Source organism: Oxyura jamaicensis, chromosome 1 (assembly GCF_011077185.1).
Source record: "Oxyura jamaicensis isolate SHBP4307 breed ruddy duck chromosome 1, BPBGC_Ojam_1.0, whole genome shotgun sequence".
In the NCBI taxonomy this organism is placed as follows: Eukaryota; Metazoa; Chordata; class Aves; order Anseriformes; family Anatidae; genus Oxyura; species Oxyura jamaicensis.
The window spans coordinates 43,889,963-43,917,209 of NC_048893.1; the positions used below are offsets into that span (position 1 = coordinate 43,889,963).

Here is a 27,247-nt window from a genome sequence, read left to right on the forward strand (position 1 = left end):
CCCCCCCAAAAAAAAAAAAAACAAAAAACAAACAAACAAACAAAAAACTAAAACCAGAACAACACACACACCTACTTGAAGCAGGACTGGCTCAGGGCTTGATCCAAAGTAGCTGGAATATTTGTGAGGATGGAGAGGATGGAGACACTTGCAGAGGCTCCTCTGGGCCTCAGTTCAAATGCTTGACTATCCTCATGGTAGGTTTTTGTTTTTATTTTCCTGATGGAGAATTTCCATGTTGCAACTTGTGTTAGTTGCTGCTCATCGTCCCCTGGGATATCTCTGTCTCCATTTTCTGCATCCAGTGCTGTTAAGTAGTTGAAGACAGCAAACCTCCGCTTCCTCTTTAGCCGCTGCCTCTTAAGACCTAGCGAGGTCAGTTATTTCAGTCTCCCCTCACTCATCGTATTCTCTGCCTGCCTATTTCAGCATCTGTCTTGCTCAGAGGAGCCCAGCACTCAGTACCAGAGCGATGCGCTTTCAGAGGTGCCTAACGGTGGCAAATAAGCGCTGCCCTACAGCTCCTGGCTGCAATTCTGTTAACGCAGCTCGGTGTGCAGAGGCCGTGTTTTTAGTGAGAGCGTGCTTCTCAGCTTAGTGTTCAGCTTCTTGTCTGCACTTTTCTGTACGTCTGCACTTTTCTGTACGGCTGCTTTCTAGCCGCTTGGTCCCCAACCTGTCCTGTTGCATGGATTTATTCTGTCTCTGGTGCAGGACTTTGCATTTGCTAGTGTTGAACTCTGTTAGGTTAATAGTGGGAGAACAGAGACCCTGTGAAAAGTAGTTGTGGCTGGAACGTGGGCATGGCCAAAAGGCGGAGTCTGTCATAGCGAGGTAGTTAATAAAGCCATCAGATTTCAAAAGCTCAAATCACGTGTTGAAGGAGGGAGTAAACCTACTGAGAAGGTGTTTTGATCTAACTGAATCCCTAAATGAATTGATCTAAATAAAGCCCCCCCCCCCCCCCAAACAAAAAAAAAAAAAGGAAAAAAAAAAAAAAACAAAAGCAGAGACCCTCATTGGAAGGTGAAGAAGGGTAATCATTCCTGTAATTCACAGAATCTGAAAAGTGGCTTTGTTAAAGTGAAAATTGGAGCCATTCAAATGGGGCTGGACCTTCTTGCCATGTAATGTATACAATAAATTCTCTAGCCTTATTATTACAGTAGGTCAGGAAGCGGGAACCTCGTACATGAAAGATGAGATAGAAATTAAAATGAATGTGGTACTAGAACACGGCTTTAACCTTAGATCTTAGTATGTTGTTTGTGGGGACAGACATAGTGTGGTGAAGTCTCTAGCTTGTCAAAAAGCTCAGGCGTAAGTGTCAACTGCTGTTGGCAACAGAAGCAGCCTAGCCTGTCCTTGCTTGCTGTTCCCAGATAGGATGCTTAGTCTTCTTAATACGAGTGGCGGAAGTTAGCATGTTTGCTAGCAGCAGCAAAACAGTCCAGCTGGTTTTCCATCCTGGTTACTTACTCCTTCTCTGCAATAGTCCACCTTTGTGCTCGTATAGTTGTTTGTGGCATCACAGAGCAAATTGGGGTATAGATGTGATCCTGCTGAAAATGAATTATTTTGGATTATTGGTCAGTTAGGCTGGATCCTTCGTTTGATTTAAGGTTTGACACAACATACGTTTGGGCTGGTGCAAAGCAATTATGTGTAGGGATAAGAGCAAACAGCTGGGCAAGGGAAAGGGTTGAGCAGCTTTGGCAGGCACTGGATTGCTGTTGCTGCTTATTGAACTTTGCAACTTCATAAGAACGAAGGTTGGAAAAGGCTGTTTAGAATGGAAGTAATTAATCTGAATTCAGTGAAGTTACGTGGGAGAAACAGAGTCTGCAGTGTGAAATTATTTGTCCAGTAGTAGCCGTCTTGAATGAGTTTGTCTGGGCAGGGGTAAAGTCATAAGATTAAAACACTCAGATGTTTGAAAAGGGGGGATGATTTGTCCTTTCTGTAAGCTGTTGTCTGATACGCAGCTCTACTGGCACCGCTAATCACATAGGAAGCGACAGTACGTGGGATGGGAGCTTTTGTGGATGCTGAGTTTGGGGTGGGAGCATTTATTTTATTGCTTTACGTGGTTTCTTCCTCTGCAACAGAATAAAACCGACAAAATTTTGCTTAGTTTGTTTTTGCTTCTGAGACACCTCACGTAACAGTAAAACTGACAGATGAGCTTGAGTCTTGCTCTCATTCCTGTGCTTGGGTTGCTCACGCGCTACACTGTGGCCTGTGCTGCCTCAGTGTTGTGGGCGTCTGCGCTGCGTTTTGCACTGCTTTGCCTTTGAGGGGGTGTCTTTGCTGTATGGAAAAGAGGGGCATCTTCACATCGGAGCACGCTGCTTGGTGTGGTGTCTTAATGTGAACAATCTCATCAGGATGATGCGTGGATGGATATATTTTGCTTTGATGCTCCTTGGGGTTACCTTGAGGGTTAGAACTGGCCAGAAGAAGCTCCGTGAAGGTAAAATATTGCTTCTGTACTTGATTTTAGTTCACAGTGTTACCTTGCGTATCACCAAGGGGAAAAAAATAAAAGTCAAGCCAGCGTTAGGGGAAATGCTAGTATTTTTGCGTGTGGGCTAACCTGCAGGACACAGCATACAAAACCCACTGCTAGGGGATGCTCTGAAACAGATATAATCAGGCAGTGGTTGTGACGTGGCAGCCTGCAGGTAAACTGAACCCAATTGGTAACAAATTTATTTGGCACATTTAGCAATTACTTGTGGTGTGTAGAATTTGCAACTTTCGCAAATACAGGTACATAACAAGGGAGATGTTTTGGTACTTCTTGTTAACGTGAGCTTTATAAATAGGACATTAATGCCAAGCGGTAGGAATAATTTCTGTCTGTAAGGTTTTTGGTTTAAGCAACAATGCCGCCAGAATTCTGAAGACTACTTTGGCATGCTATTTTTTTGGAGACTTGATGCAAATGAGGAAACTTGTAGTGCAGTCTTCATGCTACAGACTTCGAGTTGTGAATGATGCTGCTTCTAGTGAGGAAGAGATCGTTTAGCTGTAGTACTGACTCTGGAGTATGCAAAGGAAACTTTCTTTCAGTGTTGAGGAGAAGGAGAGATTCTAGAGTGTGGATGGACTCAGCTTAATTAAGAACTGACTTAAATTAGTGCTTGCTGGCTTCCAGAACTAATTTAGTCTTTTCTCAGTGTACTGAGGTAAGTGTTCGTGTTGTTCTATTTCTAGTAAAGCACATTCATATCTTTATGAAGCTCTTCTACAGTGTTAGCAACAAGTGTGTTATGAATCCAAAGCACTTGTATTTCTGTATTTTAATTAGAACGAGAAGGATGAACAAATGGGAAAATGCCTACATTGGGCTTATGATTTTTGTTACTTACATAGAATCACCTTTACACTTATGATTTTGGTTCCTAATCCATGTTTTATTCTGCACAGTGTGGTGCAGTGATGATTCACATTCTGTTTGCACTGTTGTTCATTTGTAGTCCCTATATCAGGTATTGCTTTGTTTTGGTCTTTCTGTCCAAAAATGGAAAGCAGGAAGCCCGCTTTGCTGAGTTGTGTTCAGGTTCAAGGTCCGTCCAGTTCTTGGTGATTCTTTAATCTTACTGAAGTGGATGGAATTTCTTAGGTATGTAAGGACACAAGAATGTAAGGTGAATTTTAGCCCTGGAACTTACCTGCTTACATCATCTCTTTTGTTTCTGTAACTCCCTAAATGCAATTAGGTTTTATATCAGGCAATTCTTGGTGGTGGTGGTACCTTACAAAGGGTAAATATGCTTTGCTTGATGTGCATAACAATCTATACTGTAAAGCTGGGATAAACACGAAATTAAAGAAGAGTTTTTATAGAAAATACCGTATGAAGATTTTCTTTTCTTTCTTCCATTTCAAATGCATTTAAAAAAATATATTTCTTCTTTCAGCTGCCAGCTTGTGGGGTCCATATAAGGACATATGGCAAACTGTAGTGAATGCCATTTGGAAAAGGCAACCTGAAGCTATTCATCGCCTCGACCAGGTTTTAAAGAAACACAAATCTGACTTCATTTCGCTCTTCAGAAATCCGGTACTGGACTAATGCTCTGTTCCAAAATGAGTTTGAAAATTGATGATTTAATCTGTTTTGTGTTGTCAGATTGCGAACTCTTTAGGCCCTGACTATTCTTTTCATTCTACATTTTTACAGTACGTAACGCAAGTGTGTTACAGCAATCTTCTGTTGTAGGAATGGAAGGAGCTTGAAAAATAGATACTGCTCTGTGTCTTGTAGAGGATAATTGTATCTATGTTTTTTTTTTCTCCTCTGATTATTTGAATGCTGTTTTGAAAGAAATAGTAAAAGTATCTGACAATCCCTGAGTTGAGTATTATTTTTTCTGTGCTCCTCTTGCATGTCTAATAGGAAGTACGAAATTACTTCTGTCTTTGGTCCATACTCATGCTTCAGCTAGTTGGATAAATGAACGTGCAGAATAGGTAAACATAAATTTACAAAGTATAGACTTTGAATTATTAGGAATGAGAGAATTGAAAAAACTCACTGGTTCTTGGCTGATGGATCACAAGGTAACAACTATAAAACATCTGTTACTTTTGAAATAGCATATGGCTTTGTAAGACTGATAGGTCAGAAAATAAGTTGGGTATAGAGCTTTGTCTATGTATTTTACCATTATTCTCAATAAACTAAATGTCAGCATTGATTGTATCATATTTTGGGTATATTATCACAACAAGACTATTACTGTGCAAGCATGAAGCATTTGTAGGATGCCTTTATCTCTGTGTTAAAAAATGCTGCTTTTGTTTTTTTGACAACAATGTAACCTGTCAGAACTGTTTGTGAGGAAGAATTAACTTGTAAAGCTTTATTCAGTATTTCTTGTTGCCATTTTGAATAACTTCTGTTGCTTGTTTCTCTTCCAGCCAAAGAATGTTCAGCAGCATGAGAAAATTCAGAAAGCAAGTACGGAAGGGGTTGCTATCCAGGGTCAGCAGGGAACCAGGCTTTTGCCAGAACAACTCATCAGAGAAGCCTTTATCCTCAGTGACCTCTTTGATATTGGAGAGCTGGCAGCTGTGGAGCTCCTTCTAGCTGGTGAGAAGGGAAAATATTTAAGAGCTGGAGAAATAGAACTTAAGGCCTTACTGTTTGTGTTAAGTGTATGCTTAACGTGAATGCCTGATTCAGTCAAGGCCTGAGTTTCCTAACATCTAGAATGTTCTTAAAAAGAGATCTCCTGGTGCTGTCATTTAGTATAAAGGCAGTGTTCTGAACTGATGTTATGCAGCATTCTCAAAAGTGGTAATAATTTGATTTAAAAAAAAATGATTTATTTATCACTGAATTTCAAAATAGTTTAAAAATAATTCAAATAGTTTTCGAATAGGCTTTGGTTCTGCAAATAATGTGTTACTTAGATATTGATATGTAGCTGTATTTGGATCATAATCTAATAAATGATTAGTAAGAGAAGTATTCTGGGAAGAGACCTGCTTTGCACATAGAAAATTGATTTCTGTGTTATTAATCTATAATCTCTTAGTTATTGTTATTAGTTACTGCTCATCGTTAACTTTTTTCAAACTCCTTAAAGAGGTAGCTTGCTAGTATGTCACCTTTGGAAAGGCATCAGGAAGCCAGCATCAATTTCAATTTCAAACTTGTGTTTTTGATGCAAATTCAGACAGAAAATTTCAGTTTGGATAAAGCAAATATATATTCTTCTGATAATCAGCTTGAACTAATTACTAAGACAGGTAGACATCAGTTGCAACTACCATTTGGACTAGGATAGAATCATAGGATATCCGGAGTTGGAAGGGACCCATAAAGATGATCAAGTCCAACTCCTGGCACCGCACAGGTCTACCCAGAATTTCAGACCATGTGACTTAGGTGCACAGTCCAATTGCTTCTTAAATTCAGACAGGCTCGGTGGAGTGACTGCTTCACTGGGGAGCCTGTTCCAGTATGCAATACATATGGAAACATATGGACTTGCACCTCTACTTGTAAATGTGTGGAATTTTTCATAGTTGACTGTGAATTTTAATAGTATCACCTAAAATATCAGTGATTTCTTGGAAATGTCTGAAACAAATCAAAGTGATGGTGATTAACCATGGTTGTTTTGAATGCTATGTTTATATTTCAATTTGAAATGTAAAGATATAAACCTTTCATCGAAGTATGCATGCTCAAATTTCTGTGGATTTTCTGTACATTTTTGTTCAATAGGAGAACACCAGCAACCTCATTTTCCTGGCCTTACAAGAGGTCTTGTGGCTGTTCTCTTGTACTGGGATGGAAAAAGATGCATTGCCAATTCACTACGAGCCCTCATACAGTCACGCCAAGGCAAGACGTGGACGTTGGAACTCAGGTCTGTGTTAGGGTTAGCTGTTAGATTAACATGCTCCCTGCTTTTAATGCTTTTAGGACTGTTGAGGGAAAGCAAATATTCTCAAATTTTTTTCATGACCTGATGCTGTCACTTTAAACATAGTATTTTTTGTCTTACAAGTATGTTTAACGGGTCATAAAGGTAGATATTTTCAGTTCTCCCATGCTGCTTGCGCTTTTGGCAGTGCTTTGCTTCAGACACCCACCCAGTCAGGCTTTCTCTAACTAGTGATGCCAACTCAGTATTAGGAAGACTGAGTTTCTGCATGTGCTGTGTTCTGACTTCCCACATCCTGCAAAACAGAGGATTGTGCTCCTGCCTTTACCTAAAATGGACACACTATCTACTGGCGAGCATGCTTTTTTTTGACTAAAAAGAAAACTGAACACACTGTTTAGTTCCAATGCATGGAGACTTCTTAACTAGAGAAAGATTCAAAGATGTGTTACAGTGTAGATACAAATTCAGTATAAAAAAAAAACAAACGATTGCTTTAGAACTAGTTCCACTGTTTCAGTAATTGGACAATTGCATTTACTAGTGAGAAAGAGGCTGTGAGCTTGTGAAATCTGCACATCTTATGTATAGTACTTTTGGATCTTGACAGTAATCCTACCTGGCTCATTCATGTTGTACTCTTCTCATATTCCATGTTCTTGAAGCTCTGGTTACCTAGAGACTTTTTATCTATTCAGCACAGCATTTTGAGAGAGCACTGCTTATTAATTACTGATGCACATTTAGTTGCTTGGTGTGCCTGATGTGGTTGTATGTTTTATGCTGGCTAGCAAATTTGATGGGAATGATTCTTTTAGACTTGCTCCATGACTGGGAATAACATGGTTGTTAAATTTATATTCTTTCCATTACAGTCAAGAGCTAATGTCCATAACAACACGCTTTACAGATGACCTAATGGAACACGGTTTGACTCAGAAGATCCTCACACTTGTGTCTCAAATTAATTTGAACAATGAATTCGATAAACTCCAGAGAGAGCGAGGATTGGGCAGTGAGAAGCATCGCAAAGAGGTAAAGAGGAGACTAGGTGTGACTATTCTTCCAAATTAGTGCACAGATTAAAGTACATTTGATTACAAAGAGATATGGATTGATCCCCTCCCATCTGGCTTCTCTTTACCTTTGGAAGCTCTGTTATACCATCATATCTACTATACCATTGTGTAATCCAGTTTACTACCTGCATTTCTGTTTGTTGCTCCCTGATACTAGGGAATACATTATCTTCAGTGAAGAAATGCAATTAAGGACTGTGAGGAAGTAAGCATTATTGCAGTTTTATTTAAAGAGTGTGTATTAAATCATCTGCTTTGAGCACTGCTGTTACCACCATCATTTGAATAAAAAATAGAAAACTAAAATTCACGAAGGATTAAAATGGAATGGAAGTGGGTTTAGCCAGGCAAATGATGCATTTTTTAATAATCTATTTGTGTTAACATGACCAGAAGCATCTCTAATAGTGAACAGTCAGATTTGCTTGAAAATGAGTTCTCATTTTTGTACTCCTCGAAATTAATTGGCACTATGTCTAACTGCACACTGTGTTTGTAATAGGAAGATTTTAAACATTATTGTTTTAACTTCTGGTCTTTCCAATGTGGGGTCTATCTAAAAGTATTCTATGTTATAATCAATTAATTATTTTTTTCTTGCCAGATAACCAGTTTTGTAGTTTTGCTATTTAATCTAGAAACTATGCAAAGCATATCCTTCTAATTTGCCTTCAAGTTCAAGTAATGCTTTGCATTCAAGGTTTACTTCATTGCTTTTAGATGGACTACTATATTCCCCTTTGTATTCATTAGAATTGTTATTTTTCTGGAGTCTGTGCAGAGATCTCTTGCTGTGTTTAGTGTTGAAGAGTTTCTCATTGTACCACTATACCCATGATTTTAATGGAGATAGAATGCCTTTTTATTTTACTGGGTCTAATGGGTATAGATCAGGAATGTTACTAGAAACCGATAACCTAGCTAATAAAATACCATTATGAAAGGCTTTTTATAGTGGCTTTTTATTTTTAAGGAGACTTCTGGTTGTTTGTTTTATTTTTGTTTTGAATTTCTGCTGTTTTCAGGAGACTTAGAGCAGTTAAATACTTAAAACTCAGCTTGGGGGGGAGGAATGAATTTAACAAATGAAGTAAATGTTTGTCCTGGCTTGAAAACAGTGACTTTTAGTGTCGCTCTTAGGGGGGAAAAAAAAAAAAAGACAAATGGATTGTTTTGGAGAGCCATTGTACTTTATTTTAATATAACATGCAATATTATACCGAAGAATAAAATCATATTTTTTTAGTATGAAAATGCTTCATAGCTTTCCTCTTGGGCATGATATTTGTCCCATATGTACTAGGGAATGTTAGATTTCATTTATGTGTATATTCAAAAGTTGCCTTAACTATTTTGTTTGATGGAAAGAAGTTTTAATTTTCAATACAATTGCTCAATTTCTTTAAAAGTTAGGTATGCAGATAGCCCACTGAGGACATCTCTTTTGGGGAAGGGGAGGAAAAAATCTTCAGACCTTAACTGAATGTAACTGCCAGTGTAGTTACATATTAGAGATATGAAACGTGTCCTTTGTGTAAGTATTGTGTTTACAGCTACGAAAATTCTGTGTAGATTCGTGTCTTCTGACCTTGACAGAGGTGCTGGTTTGCATCTTGTCATTCTCGAAGCTACCTAGTCACACCTCATGTGTAATGCCAGGGAATGTGAAGGCTTATAACAAGAAAAAAATGTACCTTCTGTTGCATAGCACTTAAAGAAATTAGCATTTTCTCCAGCTGCTGTTTTTAAAGTAATTTTTAACTTTAGTCATAATGATGGACTGAGAAAGACAAATCGAATGTGCTGCCAGTACATTTCTATACACTGTTTCTTTTGAAAAGGTTTCTGACCTCATCAAAGAGTGCCGACAGTCCTTGGCTGAAAGTCTCTTTGTCTGGACCTGCCAGTCACCGCTGAGTAAGGATGACACTCTAATCCTCATAAGTTACTTGGAGAAAGTAACAGTAGAAGCTGGTGGCTCAATGGATGGTGTGAACTTGTCTCTTCTCATGGCGCTCCTCTACTGCTTTGATGTCAGTTTTCTAGAACAAGGCACAGAAGATCGTGAAGGTAATGCTGACAGGTTTCCCACGGGGGTTATGTTGTGCAGGTGGTTAAATTGTTATTTAACCAATTTTGTCATTGTTTGGTAACAAATTGGTAGGATTCTGCCTGTTTGTTTTCATGTGCACTGGGTGTTGCATTTGTGGTTTTGTTTTTAAGATCTTTTTTGTTTTTCTTTAAGATCTGATGCACCGGCTCCCACTGCTAGCAGAAAGGCAGTACATAGCAACAATACACACTCGTCTTCAGGAATCTCAGCCTTGGAAACTACCAGGCTTGCAAGCAACCGTTCGATTAGCCTGGTCACTGGCATTACGAGGAATATCCCAGTTATCCGATGTGACAGGTAAATTACCGCTTGGTGCACTTCAGGATTCACAGCTTGCGAGTGGTGCAAGTCAAAGTGTTGTTACCTTCTTCAGGTATTAGTACTTACCTTCAGGATAAAACTACTGTTGATGCTCCTTCAAAGCTTTCTCAGTACATGAGTTTGGTTGTTGAGAACTGAGTTGCTCTGATAGGTACACGGATTTAGAAATAATTAGTCATTAGCCATTAATACTGAATAGTGTCTTATGGAAGTGAAAGGGATTGCCATGAACTGCAAAATGTGAAAAATTGCATGTTAACAGCTTTAATATCACCTGAACACTTAAATGGAGAATAGATTCATGTTTGACTTTTTGACTCTGCAAATATTAAACCTCAGTATCTTAAGAGGACAAATCTTTTTTTTTTTTCTTCATGTACATTACCAGCTTTCCAGGCTCATGACTAGGTTAGAACTGAGGCTACTACAGAATACTAAAGAAAATGTAAACGTCATAATTAATGTTTAGTTAAGGTTGGTTTGTGCTTCTTAGTTGGCAGCCTTAGATTTATCAGGTAAATGGATTATGTACTTTAACTTACGTTACAGCAGAAAGTTGAAACTGTCACCCTGCAGTAACTTGTTTTCCTGTTCAGTGGAACAAACTTAGTGAGTGGCTAGAAGCATGTTGATTTGCTTGTCAGACAGGTACTCTGAAATACGTTTAGTTTGTAAACAGACAGTTGTAATTTATTTTTCTTCCATTTGTGATTTTTGTTTTGTTTGTTGTCCAGCTCTTGCAGAATTCACTGAAGCAGATGAAGCAATGGCAGAGCTAGCAGTTGCTGATAATGTCTTTCTGTTCCTGATTGAATGTGTCGTGAAATCTGAAAATTTCTACCAGGAGGAATTTTACATTCGCAAAATTCATAACCTTGTCACAGACTTCCTTACACTCATGCCAATGAAAGTAAGTTGTTTCTGTGAATAACATAGTCTTTGAGAAACATGGGCATGTCGTCTTCTATTTCTAAAAGTAGGACGGGTAGCACTGAGATTCAGATATCAACCTGAGCTCGAGGTGCTGCACTTCAGAAAGCTTGTTGACTTTGTGGAACCCATAGCATTTGGGGTTTGTTTTCTGCATTGAAGTGTTTTAAAAATCAAATCCTACTTCATTGTGGTGAGATTGCAAAGCAAGCTTTTGTGTTTGCAGTGGTTTTGTTTTGTTTTAAATGCCCAGAATTTAAATGAATTCTGGGCATCAGTTATTAGTAAAATGACCTGCTCTTTTCACTGGAACAACAGAAGTGCTGTAAAAGGGTTTTAAAAAATGTTTGAAGCAATTGCAACAGTTTTATTTGTGCAAGACCTTGTATCTAGGTATGGAAAATCAAAATTCTATGAAAATGCTTTCATAGAATTGATGGAGGCTTTCTTTTGTGATCTGCATTGTGTTGAGCTGTATTTGGAGTTGCAAATAATTACTTCTTTCAAAGAATGAACAAAAAGATTCAAGAAGAAATTTTGCTCATTGTAAACTGTCAGAATGAGAAGAATATTGGCAGGAAAACATTTGAGCCTTAGTAATCTTTGAGGGTGCATATGAAAGTGTTGTAGATGGTCTTTAGGTTTAATCCTAATTTACTTTTAATCTGTTGGGTTTCCATGTTTTCTGAAGCTGTCTGTTTCACAAACGGAATACCCATGAAGCAAATAAAATGTCATCTCAAATGCATTCATGTTGATAACTTCAAGCAGTATGATTCTACTGCAGCGGTTGCCTGCATACAAAACGTAATGCACTGTAGCGGGTTTTGGCCTTCCTTTGAAGGCTGCCTGCAGTGGTGTTTTCTGTAATACAGACACAGTAGCCCTTAGAGTTTTTAATTTGAGGAATCTGTAAAGTATATCTTATGAAAGTTGCTTGAACAGTCAGGTTCTAACACATTTGGAAGTGGGAACTTTTTAATGAGGTAGTTCTGAAAATGGTGTTGCTTTACCAAAGATGAATATGCCCCTGTATTGATACCAATTTTTATGAAAGAGAGGTAGGTTTTCTGAATCAAGGTGGAAGAGCTGGAGACTGACCCAGGCTGAGGTTGCTGCTCTCCTAGATTTAAAAGCACATCTGACCCCATGTCCTGTATCCCACAGAACTGCGTGAAAATCCTAAGTTTTTTTCTTTCATCTCTCTCCTTCATTGTTTTGTGGAATTGGAGGCCCTGGCAAGAGTATTTCTTTCCCGTTTCAGTTCTTGACTTCGGTTTAGATTGGCAGTTGGTTATACCTAATGCCTAAATATGAAGAGATTCTTCATTAGAAATAGGATTTTGTAGTACAGTTTATGAGCAAAAATCTGACCATTGACTTGTGACATTGACCATTCCTGCTTGACAGTGGCCAGTACTAGCTCTTTTAGAGGAAAGACTTGTTAGCTGGGATGTGGCTCTAGAAGGGATTTTTTTGTCTACCTGCAGTTTGTTAGTGCTTAGCTTATGTGTGGAGTTGTTTCTACTGAATCTTAAATTTTAGGTAAATAAGTGTCTGCCTTGCAGGATTCTTTTTACTTTTATGTATATGTAGATTTAAGTTAAACTAAATGAAGATTATAATAGGTCAGCATTTTATTTAATTCTTCTGTATAGCTTTCACATATTTTCTGCTTGCCAGTGATGATTTGGGTAAATCTTCTGGTTGAGTGCTTTACATTTGGAACTCAATAATATGCTTTAGTAGTTTAGATAATGCACTATTTCACTTATCAACTCTTTGTTTTATCCCTGTGTTAATTTTGTTAGAATACTAATTTATATACTTTGCTCTGACCCTTTCTGCAGTTATCTCTAGTTTTTGAGTGGAGTTAATTCTTTCATAGCTCATTCAATTTTGCAATTCAAGATACGTTATAGTACCATGAACTTATATCTATGGGGCATCACTATGTTTTAGTTTTTGTCGTGTTGAATTGGTTGCTTATTTCTGTTTCTTGTTTCTCAGTGTCTGTTTCATATGTCACAAAATTGAACTTTTCATCCCCTGGCTGTTTGCTTTCTTTAAGCATCTTGTGGGGTGCTTTGTGAAAGACTTTTTGATGTTAAAATCAAATCAGCTGTTTTCTTGTTTAGTAACTGGTCTTTTTTGACACAAAGAATTATGAGATATTGACTAAAGGACTTTTCCATTGCTGCAGTTTTTCTTCCCTTTCCTTCTCTTTTTTTTTTTGCTGCTGTATTTGTTGACATGTGGTAATGCTGTTGGCTGTGACAGACAATTTTCCTGGGTCCAAAGAAATTACATCAATACCAAACTTTTCAGAAGATGAAGTAGCTGTAATTAGAAGTAGCCTTAAATGGCTAAGAAAAGTGGAATGCATAGGTCTCTGTACAGAAAACATTATTTCATGCTGTTTTCCATTTTTCTTCACTCCTTTTCGATCATAATCTAACTTTGTTTAAAGTCTAGCTAACCTACATAGCTTTCAAAGTAAAAAGAGGAAAAGGATCCATCTTCTGCAGCCAAACCAGAGGATCTGGTGAAGTCAGTTGGGAAAACCCCCATAGGCTAAGTTCAGGGCTTTTGGTATGAACCGAGGCCTTGGCAGTAAGGAAGTGATCGTATATGTCTTTCAATGTAGGCTCTGTTTAAAATAAATAAAATTGTTGTATATTCTTGTCATGTATGTGCAAGTTCACTTCCTTTCTTACTTTCTAATAAACTGTGTAGGTAAATCAGTTATTTCTGTTGTTCTGTTCATTCTTACCTAAATATAGATCAGTGTCTTTCTCCAATTCGTGTATTGTGTAGGTGAAACAGCTGAGAAACCGTGCTGATGAAGATGCTCGCATGATTCACATGAGTATTCAGATGGGTAATGATCCACCTATTTCCCTTCGGAAAGATCTGGAGCATTTAATGCTTTTGGTAAGCCATATTTTATCCTAAATTACTATGCCAAAAAGTGATTGTGACTTTCAATCTTCATTAGAAAATCTGTATCTGAATGATAAAGTGCTGGGTCTTGTACTTTTTTGATTGAAAGGATTTTTTTTTTCTTAAATACTGACAGACACTTGCTATAAGTTTTCCAGAAAACTGCCCTGGCTTCTGATGTTAATAAAGTGTCAATTCATAAATGTTTAGTGAGTAAATACTGCATTGTTTTTTCTGGTGGAATGATTCTTTAGCCATAGTTACTTTACAAAATTTTAAATATATAAAATGTAAATTATAGTAGGATTATCTTAATGCATCTGTTTTCTTAAACTATGTTATTTTAACGTAACTTAGAAATAGCCTTTATTCCTAAAATTCTTACCTGTTAAGTTAAGATTTTTGAATTTCTCTGGCTGTCATTTGTTCTGCTATTACTGTTCAGAAGGTGTCATTTTTCAGAGAGTTCTAAGGAATGGAGCACCAGGTGTGGAATGCTTTGTCTCATTTCGTGATGTTTAGCTTATCTAGAAGCAGTGTTCATCGTTGAAATAATATTCTCATCTTTCCATAGTTGGTAATTTTTTTGGTCATCCTCTTTTGTCTGATAGATTGCTGAATTGTACAGGAAAGATCCTTTTAATCTGGAACTTGCCCTTGAATACTGGTGTCCATCAGAGCCTTTGCAGACATCTACCGTCATGGGATCCTACCTTGGAGTAGCTCATCAGAGACCTCCTCAGCGCCAGGTTATCTAGATTTACCAGTTTTACATTTTTAAGTGAAAAAAGTGATTTTCTTGAGTGATTACTAGTAACTTGAAATTAAAGTAATCAAAGGTGCAGTTTGAAACAATAACAATTTCTGCAATAGTAAGGGTTAAAAAACCCCAAATGTTTGGTATCCTTATTACAGCTAGCCTCAAAGAAGACGTTATTTCCTTTTATCCATGACTTATCTGCATGTGTCCTGCTCTGCATCACATGGTTATTGTTGCTTGCTCTAAAATGAGCTGCTACCAGTCATTCAGAGTCATCAATAAATTTAGTGAGAGTCTGTCTAAAACTTTAAAAATTCTGTTTAGGCCAGTTTTGTCCCAGTTGCTCAGGATATTCTGCTAACAGTGCTCTTGTGTTTTCTGTCTGATGATTTCTATGGACCTCTTGGCGTAACAGAGAAGTAAAATTTCTTAACTATAAAAAAGCAATTAATGTATTTGATAGTATTTAGGGGTAAAAAATCATGAGAATATTACAATTATTTAAAGCCCAAAGGTTATAGCCTATAAGAGTTGAAACTTAAAATTAGACTGAAAAAGCAATCTAGACTGATGAAGGAGTTGTTCCAAAGCTTTGGACAGCTGGGATGCTATCAACCTTCAGTGCTTCTTGAATGACTCTGCAGTGCTAGGCAAAACCTAGGATAGGACACAATTGCATGCATCCCAAAACCCACCTGGAATACAGGCAACTAAATTAGGTCCTGGTGCAATCTGCAGATACTCTGATATGGTCCTGGGAAGAACCACTGTGCGTGTGAATTACTGTTCAGTGATGTGACATGCATAGTGAGTTCATTCCCAATGACATGTTCATTGCACTGTGAGGTGTGCTAATAATACTGCTGTGCAGCATTTGTGAGCTGAAGTAAATTTGATAGCTAGAAATACAAAATGGGAGATTTAGTGTATTATCTTTACATTAGTATGAATGATTTTATTTCTTCTTTGGCATGTAATTTTCACCTTCAGGGAAAATTTCCCTTTCCATCTGAATATGAGGAAAAACGTATTTACAGTGAGGGTGACAGAGCACTGGAGCAGGCTGCCCAGAGAGTTTGGGGAGTCTCTTTCTCTGAAGATATTCAAAGCCCCTCTGAATGAGATCCTGTGCAACGTGCTCGAGGTGACCCTGCTTGGCAGGGGGGATGATCTTCAGAGGTCCCTTCTAACCTCAACCATTCCGTGATTCTGTGAAACCAGTAAACAAAGGGATTTCTTTTTTGAGTTGTGATTCCTTGCCTTCTGCTAACCCCCACCGTGATTACATTAGAATATTTTTTTGACTTTGGCTGTCTATTGTTTTCTTAAAATATTCAGATTTTTTTTTTTTAAACAATGATCTTTATTTGTTCTAGGTTGTCTTGTCAAAGTTTGTTAGGCAAATGGGAGATCTCCTTCCCTCCACAATTTACATCCCATACTTGAAAATGCTGCGGGGACTGGCTAGTGGGCCTCAGTGTGCTCATTACTGCTTTAGTTTGCTAAAAGTCAATGGCAGTAGTCATGGTAAGAAAATAGATACTTCAGCTCTTTCTCTTCTCTTTTTCCTGCTAAAGTAAAAAAGTTAAAAATAAACAAATAGATAAATCATGTGAACTGAACTGTGACTTTGTACTTTTCGTTATTAGTACAAAGATGAAATTGGAAGGCTTCAGTTGGAATGTAATCTGGAGAAAAAAAAAAGACTGATTAGGGTAATAAAACTTCTTGGGTACCTTAGCAAATAATTCATGTAAGCAAATAGTGGGGTTTTAAGGCAGCATGTCTTAACACATGAGATGTAGAACATCAGTATAGCTCAATGTAAAATATAAAATTAATAGTATCTTTAAGTTATATATATATTTAAATATAGTTATGTTTCCTGAGCTGGTGTTTTTTTTGTTTGTTTGGTTTTGTGTTTTCCCAGGAGCATTTTGAGAAATACTACATATATAATAAATTCTAACAGAACCCAGAAAGAATTGTTGGTCAGTCTTATGTTTTGCATTAATTTTGCATTGGTCAAAGTGGAAAAAATACTTTGAACTAATGCTACAAACATTGTGATTCATAAAACAGACTGCTTGTTTCTACTGACTTTTCATATTAGTACCTTCATGTCTCTGTTAACAAACAACCCCCCCAGCAAAATGACAGAACCACTAATTTCAGCAATATGAGCTTTTATTTGAATGTAATATATTGTTTGCTCTAGATAAGAAAGTTTTCCTTTTAAATTTAACTACCTTCCTGGTTGCACTGTGAAAGAGTAAAAACAAAATCTTGCGACCTTTTTGTCATTTTTCTAGCGGAAAACATCCAAGGAACAGGTGGTAGTCCTGTCTCCTGGGAGCATTTCTTCCACTCTTTGATGCTTTATCATGAACACTTAAGGAAAGACTTGCCGAGTGCAGACAGTGTCCAGTATCGTCACCTGCCTCTTCGAGGCATCACACAGAAAGAACAAGATGGATTAATTGCTTTTTTACAGCTGACCACAGTTATAGTAAATTGGGTAAGTAAGGTTTTGTTTGTTTTGCTTTAATACGTTTTTTTTCTTCTAGATCACCATTCATCTGTGAAGTTCTTTTGACCAAAAAGATGGGTAGGGCAAATTTATCTAGTTGGTGTTTTTGTTTGATTAATGAACTTCAAAAGTATGGGAAGCATCAGAAATAACTGTTTGGACCAAACATGCCATCTCTTCCCATTGCACCTGGGCTGCACCTTTTCTTGTGTTGCCAATGTTACTGATTTTCTTTACTTTTCACTTTGCTGTCACAACAAGGTCTTTCAAAAGTGAGATCTATGCAGAAGAAATGCCTAGAGAGTTGGAAAGTTCTTTGCATGTAATTTTGAGTTAAAAAAAAAAATGAAACAGAGATAATAGAAGACTTTCAAGGGGAAGAGTAGAAACTTGGCAAGGAAACTGACCAGCTGTGAAACTGGCCTCCAGAGTTAGATTTAAAGTGTCCCTAAACAGTTAATGCACAGTATGCCGTGGACTGGCCAGAAGAGGAATTCTAAGAGACAAACTTCAATACAGATTTTACATTGTCAATTATCTGGATAACTGAACAGTGTGGAATTTGACTCCTTAGTACCCAGCAGAGTCTACAGTGTAGAGGTTTGAGGAATACTAGCCTAAAAGTTCTGTGATTTAGCAAGATGTCCTTGCTTTTGCTGAAACAAACACAGGACAGCTCAGTGAAAGTAACCGGGCTTTTTAAAAATTGTCTTTTTTTTTTTGTGTGCTGGTGGTGGCGTGTTCCTCTGGAAAGCCAGATTAGTCCAGTGACCTATGTAAACTGTCCTGTCAGCATTGTATCAGTGGGAAAGAAAGAACTCTTAAAACTTGTATTTCCTAGCATCATCAAACCAAAACCTGGGAAGAAGTAAACTTCTAAGGAGGCAGGGAACTATCATATGATGAGGCTAAAGGCTTGTTGCTATCCAGTGGCTCATCTGAGAGTATCAAATGAGCTTAAATCGAAAATGATGCTACTCTTAGCTTAAACTATTTCGTATAAGTTTGTAGCAAATGTCCTGATAGAATTTGTGTATTTGTTTAGGACTAATTCCATGAATATGTCTACTAAAAAAAGGCTATCCTAAGCAATGTCTATTATGCACCTAAGTTTCCTTTATGGATAGGGACAACTTTTAAAATAAAATTTTAGGTAAAGTTTTAGTACTAGCAAATCATTACATTGGGCTTTTTGTTGAATGAAAATTGTTTGCATTGGCAAAGTTTGCCATTCTTCTGATGTTTTGTGTACTTGTACAAAGCAGAATTCTCATTGCTGATACTGAACTGTGAGTTAGTTACAGTACATGAATAATCTTCAAAATATTAACGTCCAATTTTGTTTTCCGTTGAACTCCGCAGAGCGAGAATGCTCGCTTGGCTCTTTGTGAGCACCCTCAGTGGACACCAGTGGTGGTCATTCTGGGACTTCTGCAGTGCAGCATTCCTCCTGTTTTGAAAGCGGAGCTATTAGAAACCCTTACTGCTTTTGGAAAATCTCCTGAAATAGCTGCTTCACTCTGGCAATCCCTGGAATACACCCAGGTATTTTAGGATTTCTGGTACTTATAACTATAGCAACCCAATCTGATGAAATTGTTGGTGTGTTTGAAAGCTGTATTTGTAGCAATTGTATTGCACTTTCTACTAAATTCTTGTGTTTCCATTGTTGAATATAATTTTTTTCACTTAGGTATTATTTTGAAGCAATTTTGAAAATGACAGCATGGTTTTGTGCTGCAGATCTCATTTTTATGTAAACATCTTTCATAACAGACCGTTCTGTATGTTCTGTATGTTTTTTCCCCTCCCTGTTTGTCATCAGTAATAAATGTTACGCAGGTTATGTATTCTTCTGTTACTTTTTTTTTTTTTGTGTAATAGTCTCCCAGTGTAAGTGGTGCTCTTAAAAAGAAAGAATAGCATAAAAAGCTCCACTTGCAGGCATGTAATTTTCAGAGGAAAAGTTAATTGTTATTAGCAATTACAGAAGGAGGACTCAGGCAGCTACAGGCCAGTCAGCCTCACCCCCATCCCTGGAAAGGTGATGGAGCAGCTCATTCTGGAGGTTATCTCCAAGCATGTGGAGGACAAAAAGGTGATCCGGAATAATCAGCATGGATTCACCAAGGGGAAATTGTGCTTAACCAATCTGATAGCCTTCTATGACAGGATGACTGGCTGGGTAGATGAGGAGAGAGCAGTGGATGTGGTCTACCTTAACTTCAGCAAGGTTTTTGACACTGTCTCCCATAACATCCTCATAGACAAGCTCAGGAAGTGCAGTCTAGGTGAGTGGAGAGTGAGGTGGATTGTTAATTGGTTGGATGGCAGAGCTCAAAGGGTGCGGAGTCTAGTCCCCTCCAACCTCAGCCATTCTGTGATTCTGTAACAGTAAAAGTTTGCCAGCTTTCACAGGTAGATGGCAAACAGCAGGTGGGTATTAAAAGCCCATCTTTTAGAAAAATATTTTTTCTTTTTTCTATTGATTTCAGGGGAAAAAAATAAATACGAATCTTGAAGAAGACTGATGTAAAACAAAAATGCTCTCAGTATGGTTAACTCAGGAATCATAAGGGAACAGGATTGTTCTATAATTTGTTTTATGGTTCAGACTTATTTCTGGTTTGCTTGAAATAACATGAGGCATTTGAGGTGTGACTGCTGGCTTACGTGAAAGGACTTTTGTTCTTTGTTTTAACGATAAGCAAGGTGCAGATCTTTGAGGGTATAAAGCTAAAAGCATTCAAGTGTACAGTATGTAATCCAGCCTTTCAGACAGACAAATCTTAGCTTTTTGGCTTTTACGAGGATATACAATACTGCTACTTACAGCTGCAGAGTGATGAGTGCCTTTTAGCCCTGATAGAAATGACAGAGATGCACTTTGATTATGTGAAACATATTGTTTGTCTGTTTTCTTTTCTTTCTGTTTTGAAGATATTACAAACTGTGAGAAGTCCAGGCCAGAGACAAGCAATTGGTATTGAGGTAAGGGTTTCTCTGTCCCTAGGTAGCCTGCCTCATCTTCTACAAATGAGTACAGGGAAAACTTGGAGAGGCTGTATCTGCTACTGTATCCACAGGAAACCCTGGGAATAGGTGCTATCATTTCACAGCTTCTCAATTTACTCTCAGGCCTCCTTGTAATTTCTGGAAAATCTTATTCATTTATGAATCTAGTGAAGCATTGTGCTAGTAGCAAAGCAGTGTCTAAACCCTCAAGTTCCTTATGAATGCTTCATTCCCAGATTTTCTTATTTTCCTAAATTGGAGTTACTTCTATCATATCTTAGTGGAGGTCAATTCCATTTTAATAAAAATGGTAAATATAAGCAGAGTACAGTTAAACGCTGAGGCATATCTCCTATTAACTGAGAAATGAATGAAGAGTATGTTGCCGAACTGAACTGAGAGTATTGTTGCTTCACTGCTTTTGCTTTGTTTGGGAGACACAGTGGACAAAAGCTCAGCCAAGTCAGCATGCCATAAAGTACTTCATAGATGATGCCCTTATTTGTTCTCGTGTATTTCTTTCTCACTCAAAACCTTTGTTTTTTTTTCCTTCCTGTGTTTGCTGTCGTCTTGGGAAGGTTGAGCTGAACGAGATTGAGTCTCGATGTGAGGAATATCCTTTAACCCGTGCCTTCTGTCGATTCATCAGCACGCTTGTGGAGAGTTCATTCCCCTCTAACTTGGGAGCAGGTCTCCGCCCACCAGGCTTTGATCCCTATCTCCAGTTCCTCAGGGACTCTGTGTTTCTCCGATTCCGCACCAGAGCTTACTGGAGAGCTGATGAAAAAGTAATAATAGTTTGAAAATCTTTTTTTTTTGTATGTACTGGTATAGATCTAAGTAGTTAAAATAATTTGAGATTGCTGATGCAGCTTAGGTCTGCTTGGAAAGCTGTATTATATGCAAGTTCGTTGCAGGAGAACCTGGTCCCTCTCAGAGAGCTTTAATTCTGTAAACAGGTAATTTTTCAACTCGTGTCAACAGGATCTATGGACTACTTCTAAGGAGCCTGTATAAAGTATCTATGAAAAATAAGAGTTTATATAATAGCAAATTTAGATTTAGAAATACAGGATTCTGCAACACTACTGCAAAAATGGTAAAGATGTAGAAAAAGAAGAAACAAAGTCATTGCATTATGATAAAGCTAAATGTTTCTGACAGTAATTGTTTCTGAAAAAACTGAGAAGGGAAGGAATAAGAGTTATACTGAACCTGTTACTGTGAGTAATCTATTGCTGGAGACAGACCTTCAGCTAGCTAAAAGAGCAGGCTGTTCATAAAGGTAGCATTTTTATACATAGATATGGATAGAGATGAATTAGGCAAACTTGATCCCCACAAATCCATGGTTCTCGATGGGATGCACCCACGAGTGCTGAGGGAGCTGGTGGTTGTTATTGCTAAGCCACTCTCCATCTTTAAAAGGTTGTGGAGAACAGGGGAGGTGCCAGAGGACTGGAAGAAAGCCAGTATCACTCCAGCCTTCAGAAAGGGCAAGAAGGGAGGACCCAGGAAACTCGAGGCCAGCCAGCCTCACCTCCATCCCTGGAAAGGTGATAGAGCAGCTCATCCTGGATGTCATCTCTAAGCATGCAGAGGATAAGAAGGGGATCGGGAGTAGTCAGCGTGGATTCACCAATGGGAAGTCATGCTTAAGCAATCTGATAGCCTTCTATGACGGGATGACTGAGTGGGTAGATGAGGGGAGAGCAGTGGCTGTTGTCTAGCTCCACTTCAGCAAGGCTTTTGACGTGGTCTCCCATGAGATCCTCATAGGTAAGCTCAGGCAGAGTGGGTTAGATGAGTGGACAGTGAGGTAGATGGAGAGCTGGCTGGATGGCAGAGCTCAGTGGCGTTGTGATTAGTGGCGCAGTCTAGTTGGAGGCCTGTAGTGGTGTCCCCCAGGGTCAATACTAGGTCCAGTCTTGTTCAAATTACTCATCAACAACCTGGGTGAAGGGAGAGAGTGCACCCTCAGCAAGTTTACTGATGACAGAAAATTGGGAGGAGTGGCTGATAGACCAGAAGGATGTGCTGCCATTCAGGGAGACCTGGACAGGCTGGAAATATTGGCAGAGAGGAGCTTCTGGAAGTTCAACAACTGCTGGAAAGCAGCTCTGTGGAGAAGGACCTGGAGTCCTGGAGGGTGCTCTTGTGGCCAAGAAGGCCAATGGTATGCTGGGGTGCATTAAGAAGAGCATTGCCAGCAGGTCGAGAGAGGTGATCCTCCTACTCTTTTCAGTCCTGATGAGGCCACACCGGGAGTGCTGTGTCCATTTCTGGGCTCCCCAGTACATGAGAGAGACAGAGCTCCTGGAGAGTCCTCCAGTGGAGGACTACAAAAATGATCAGGGGACTAGAGCATTTCTCTTACGAGGAAAAGCTGAGAGAGCTGGGACTGTTTAGCCTGGAAAAGAGGAGGCTGAGAGGGGATCTTATCAATGTATGTAAGTATCTAAAGGGAGGGTGTCAAGAGGATGGGGCCGGACACTTTTTGGTGGTGCCCAGAAATAGAATGAGAAGCAACAGACAAACTGAAATATAGCAAGTTCCATCTGAGAGGTGGTGGAGTTCCATTCTCTGGAGATAATGAAAACATGACTGGAGGTGATCCTGTGCAACATGCTCCTGGCTGAGTAGTGGGGTTGGACTGGATGATCTCCAGAGGTCCCTTCCAACCTCAACCATTCTGCAGTTCTATGATTCTATTTGGTTACACTTGCTGTGATCAGAACTACTTGAACCATTTGGCTAATGACTTCCGAACCTCTGTGGTGGTTTTACCGTGCTAGGCAGCTGAACACCACAACCGCTCTCTCACTCCCCCTCCTCAGATGAGGAGGGAAAGAAGAAGTAAAGGAAAGAACAGCTCATGGGCTGAGATAAAGATAATTTAATTAAAGAGAGAAAATATTAAGGAAATATTGTTATTAATTAAACAAACTAAAGGGAAAAAAGGGAAAGGGGAAGAGGGAGGGAGAAAGGGAATAACAAAACAAAACAAGTAAAGGCTATGTGGAAGTAGAGAGTAATTTCTTTCCTCTGCACTTGTGTCTTCTAGCTACAAGTGCAGAGTGCAGCACTGTATGGGCTGCTACAGGGAAAGTTACCATCCCAGCCAGACCCAGTACAACCTCACATACCCAGATCTACAAGTCAGATTTATCCTTTCCTCGTTGTTAATTCGGAGAATATTTCTGTTTCCCCAAAGCAAGGAATTGGTGTTTCCTTTATGATCCTTTTGAATGAACGTGAGTGCTAAACTATATTCTGAAAGCTGTTAATGAGCTGTTACTAGCTATATACCTACTCTGTTCATTGCTTGTAGTTTTTAATATATTAATATATACAATATAGAGAACAAAATAGACAAATCTGTTTTGGTGTTCCATTTGAGTTCATAAAGGAAGCGTGACAGTTCAAATTATTTGTCGTGATAGATTACAAGTGTTGTGGGATGGTATTTTAGAGTTAGACAGTCATGCCATACATCTGACCAGTACTTCATTGCACTGACTTTTGTATTCTTTGTCATCCTTGTCTTGTTGCTGCAGTATCAGTCATATTCTGTATGTGATTTTTCTTCATTTTGTGATTATCGCAGTGGGAAGTAGCTGAGGTAGTTCTGGAAGTGTTTTACAAATTGCTGCGAGACTACGAACCTCAGCTTGAAGACTTCGTGGACCAATATGTGGAGTTACAAGGTTAACTTGTTCATTCACTGACATTCATTCTGACAAACAGAGCTGGAACTTGCTTTGATCTCTTGCCTCTGTCTTGTGATCCTGTTTAATATGGCAAGTAAGCAGGCAAAAAGCTAAGTCAGGGCAATGAGATAGGAAGACAGTTAAAAAATGTCCACATACTATGGGGAGCTGTGCTGTCGATTCAGTAGAACTTGATACAAGCTGTTTCCAACTTCTCATGCTCTACTAGGAGAGTGATTTGTGTTTCTCTTGCATTGCTGATTTGGTTAGAAACAGTATATGACAAAAAAAAAATAAATAAATCCAAAGTTGGTTTTGGGCTTATTCCTCTGGGTTTTTCTTTGGTCTGTATCTAAATCGCCACTATTTATAGGGCTAATTTAAAAGTCTCACTGTATTAGATATATCCTCTAGTATTGCTATTATTGATATATTAGGCATTCACAGCAGTCAGTAGCGGTAGAATTATGATCTGAAATTCTTAAAGAATGGTTGTCCAGAATTAATAAGACCAAAGTAAATGGCTATTGCCTCATTATAAGGCTTATGTGAACTGTGTTTGGGCTGCAAATTGTTTTTAATACAAAGTTTTTTCTTAACACTGAATACCAGCCTGGTGCTTCTTGATTCTCTGTAGCAGTAGAGAGCTGTCAGAGTCACTTCAGAAGTGAACAGCAACTTTTAAGACACTTGCAGATTTTGGCAAGCTCACGGGAGAGGTTTCTGCGTCCTGTCCTTTGGCAAACAGTTCTTAGCAGCTGAACTGTCTTGAACAATCTCTGTTAGCTCATTCCCATCCTCAGCTAATGCTTCACCTTGTGTGGTTATTTGTGGGTTATGTGATGTATTGGAGAAATGGATTAAAACCAAGTTTTCTGACTATTTCTTGAACTGATTCACTGTGTCTACAGTGAAATGGCGTGTCTATTGACACGTTAAGGGGAAGCACAAACACAAAATAAGTGGAAAAAGGAGAGGGGGGGAAAGGGTTTGTTTAAGCTGTCTGATGTCAGAAGAATCTGCACCTTCATTCTCACTTGCCTATTAAGAAATGATTCTGACTGCTCTCCAGCTTCCCCCCCCAATTTACTAGGAGACTAGATAAAACAGAAATATTAGTCTTGAGTTTTGCTTTTCTTTTGTTTTATTGAGGGTCTTTGTGTTCCAGGCTAGTAGTTTCATTTTGACATGTGTTGTCGTAGCAGACATGCAAATATTTGTATACTGTGAGCATCACTGTTTCAGTGGACTTTGTCAACTTTGGTTTCTGGAAATTCTTTTTTCCCTCATGCCGGAATTGGGGAACTTCTTTCAGTTACTTTTCAGTTGCGCAAAACCATTTAATGTAGCTCCAACGTGGTATAGAGTCCTATCGTTGATTTGAATTCAAGGCCAGATAAACCTAGGGAGAGTCTAATGATTTAAAGTTGAAACTGTGCTAGTAGATCTTGAAAAGTAATGGTAATTACCATTACCACTCTTTGCAAACTTTCTAAGCTACCTAGATAGCTTATGTGTGGACAAAAACTCTGAAGACTTTCTATGCAGTATGTTTTGTCAATTTAGATGTTGCTTACAGCAACAGGGACTGCTGTTTTCCAGCTCGGGCTAGCTTGAGTAATGGAAGTCTTTTCTATTTGGTTATTTTTATTTTATTTTTTATCCTTGTCTTTAGGAGAAGAAATAATAGCATATAAACCACCTGGGTTCAACTTGATGTATCATCTATTGAATGAGTCCCCAATGCTGGAACTGTCCCTTAGTTTGCTGGAAGAAGGAGTTAAGCAGCTTGATACTTATGCTCCATTTCCTGGTACGTGCTTCGAATGTATTGCTCAGGTGAAGTTAAAATGCATACAAAGTGGGATTTAAAGCTGACGTTGCACATATCTTCAACTTGATTTTGTTTTTCTGTCATATATAAATTGTGTTTTGTGGGGAATTTTCCTAGCAGTAAATAACTGACCAGTTCTTTCTTGGTATAAGACATGGTGAACGGGACTTATGAACACGGCATGTTTTAATTGATCCTTTCTTTTCCTTGTGGTTCTTTATTGTTTGTGTACTGCACAGGGAAGAAACATTTAGAGAAAGCAGTACAATATTGCCTTGCACTTCTAAACTTGACCCTGCAGAAGGAGAATCTTTTTATGGATCTGTTGCGGGAGAGCCATCTTTCCCTTATTGCCACACCGCTGGAGCAGCTGCTTCAAGGAATCAATCCTCGCACTAAAAAGGCAGATCATGTGGTGAATATCGCAAGGTATGTGCAAAGTACTGAGAAGGCAGGAGTTTCGGAGGCACAGAAGTGATTGGATCCTGGTCCTTTGATTTTTAACAGCCAGCAGTGCCTCTCAAGATTGGAATCTGCATTTAAATTTTTGCTTTGATTTTTTTCTCTCTCATTTTTTCCCATTTGCCTTATGTGCAGTGATTTCCTGGGAAGTAATTTTCAGTTTGTCACAGTTCGTATGTTTTTTGCAGAGTAGGAGACAATCAGAAACCTCTTTTGGCTGCTGTTGTCCATTTAAATGTCTTACAGTATTATCTATTAGTTACTATATTAGAAGTTTTAAGCTAACAATCTGAAACACTGATTTTCACTGATTTACAGCTTAATTTTATAATGACTTTACAGACAAACCAATACTCCTTTTTTATTCAGCAAGATTCTGAGAAATCAAAGTCACTGTATATATATTTTCTCATTTGCCATGTTACTTTTTTCCCATAGCAATAGTTAATGACTAGTTTAAAAAAAGCATGTCCTCTTGAATGCTTTTAATAAAATTAAAATTTATTTATTGATTTTCTTAATCTTGCTTATTTTGGGTATATGTAGTAGCTTAGTTTAGATAGTTTTGGTCATTGATGATACTTGTTTCTGTGTAATCTAAAGGTATTTTCTCAACATGTCTTGTGTGAGTCTGATTTTTAACTCTGTCATTCAGTGTTTAAGATAGATGTTGGATAAAAAGAATGATGAAAATTCGGAGACCAGTTATTAAAACTTTGTTAGCCTATATTTTTGATGGAGCAGTGTGAACTGCTTCATGTGGAGTAAAATTTTGTGAGTAGTTTTAACATTTTCTTATGTAGTTTGTTTTGTAGTCATTTTATTACTCTCTCATCTGTGCATTACCATGTTGGAATCTTACAGGTCTCAAATTTCATTACAATAATATTGTATTTTTAAAGGTATCTTTATCACGGAAACAGCAATCCTGAACTGGCTTTTGAAAGTGCCAAGATTCTGTGCTGTATTTCTTATAATTCCAACATCCAGATAAAACTAGTTGGTGATTTCACACATGATCAGGTAAGTGTCGTTTTCTTTGCATCTGGAAAGACCAAGTGCTGAAGAAATACTGGTGTTCTGTAATGTTACTTTAAAAGCTATGTTTCTAGATCAAGTACATTAAAACAATTTTTTAATCTC

The 27,247-nt window shown here is 38.3% G+C and overlaps 1 protein-coding gene across 2 annotated transcripts in view; it reads left to right on the plus strand.

The window, feature by feature from the left end:
• Positions 1-27,247, plus strand: part of NUP205 (nucleoporin 205) — a 53,867-nt gene that overhangs the window by 634 nt on the left and 25,986 nt on the right. For both annotated transcript variants that reach the window (XM_035336101.1, XM_035336109.1), the window contains exons 2-19: positions 3,927-4,069; positions 4,930-5,101; positions 6,245-6,389; positions 7,283-7,442; positions 9,328-9,556; positions 9,732-9,896; positions 10,655-10,830; positions 13,668-13,784; positions 14,405-14,542; positions 15,930-16,080; positions 16,866-17,071; positions 18,446-18,628; positions 20,024-20,074; positions 20,677-20,886; positions 23,706-23,805; positions 25,484-25,621; positions 25,882-26,071; positions 27,007-27,127. In XM_035336101.1, the coding sequence (XP_035191992.1) occupies positions 3,927-4,069; positions 4,930-5,101; positions 6,245-6,389; positions 7,283-7,442; positions 9,328-9,556; positions 9,732-9,896; positions 10,655-10,830; positions 13,668-13,784; positions 14,405-14,542; positions 15,930-16,080; positions 16,866-17,071; positions 18,446-18,628; positions 20,024-20,074; positions 20,677-20,886; positions 23,706-23,805; positions 25,484-25,621; positions 25,882-26,071; positions 27,007-27,127 (2,795 nt within the window). The remainder of the gene's footprint in view (positions 1-3,926; positions 4,070-4,929; positions 5,102-6,244; positions 6,390-7,282; positions 7,443-9,327; positions 9,557-9,731; positions 9,897-10,654; positions 10,831-13,667; positions 13,785-14,404; positions 14,543-15,929; positions 16,081-16,865; positions 17,072-18,445; positions 18,629-20,023; positions 20,075-20,676; positions 20,887-23,705; positions 23,806-25,483; positions 25,622-25,881; positions 26,072-27,006; positions 27,128-27,247) is intronic.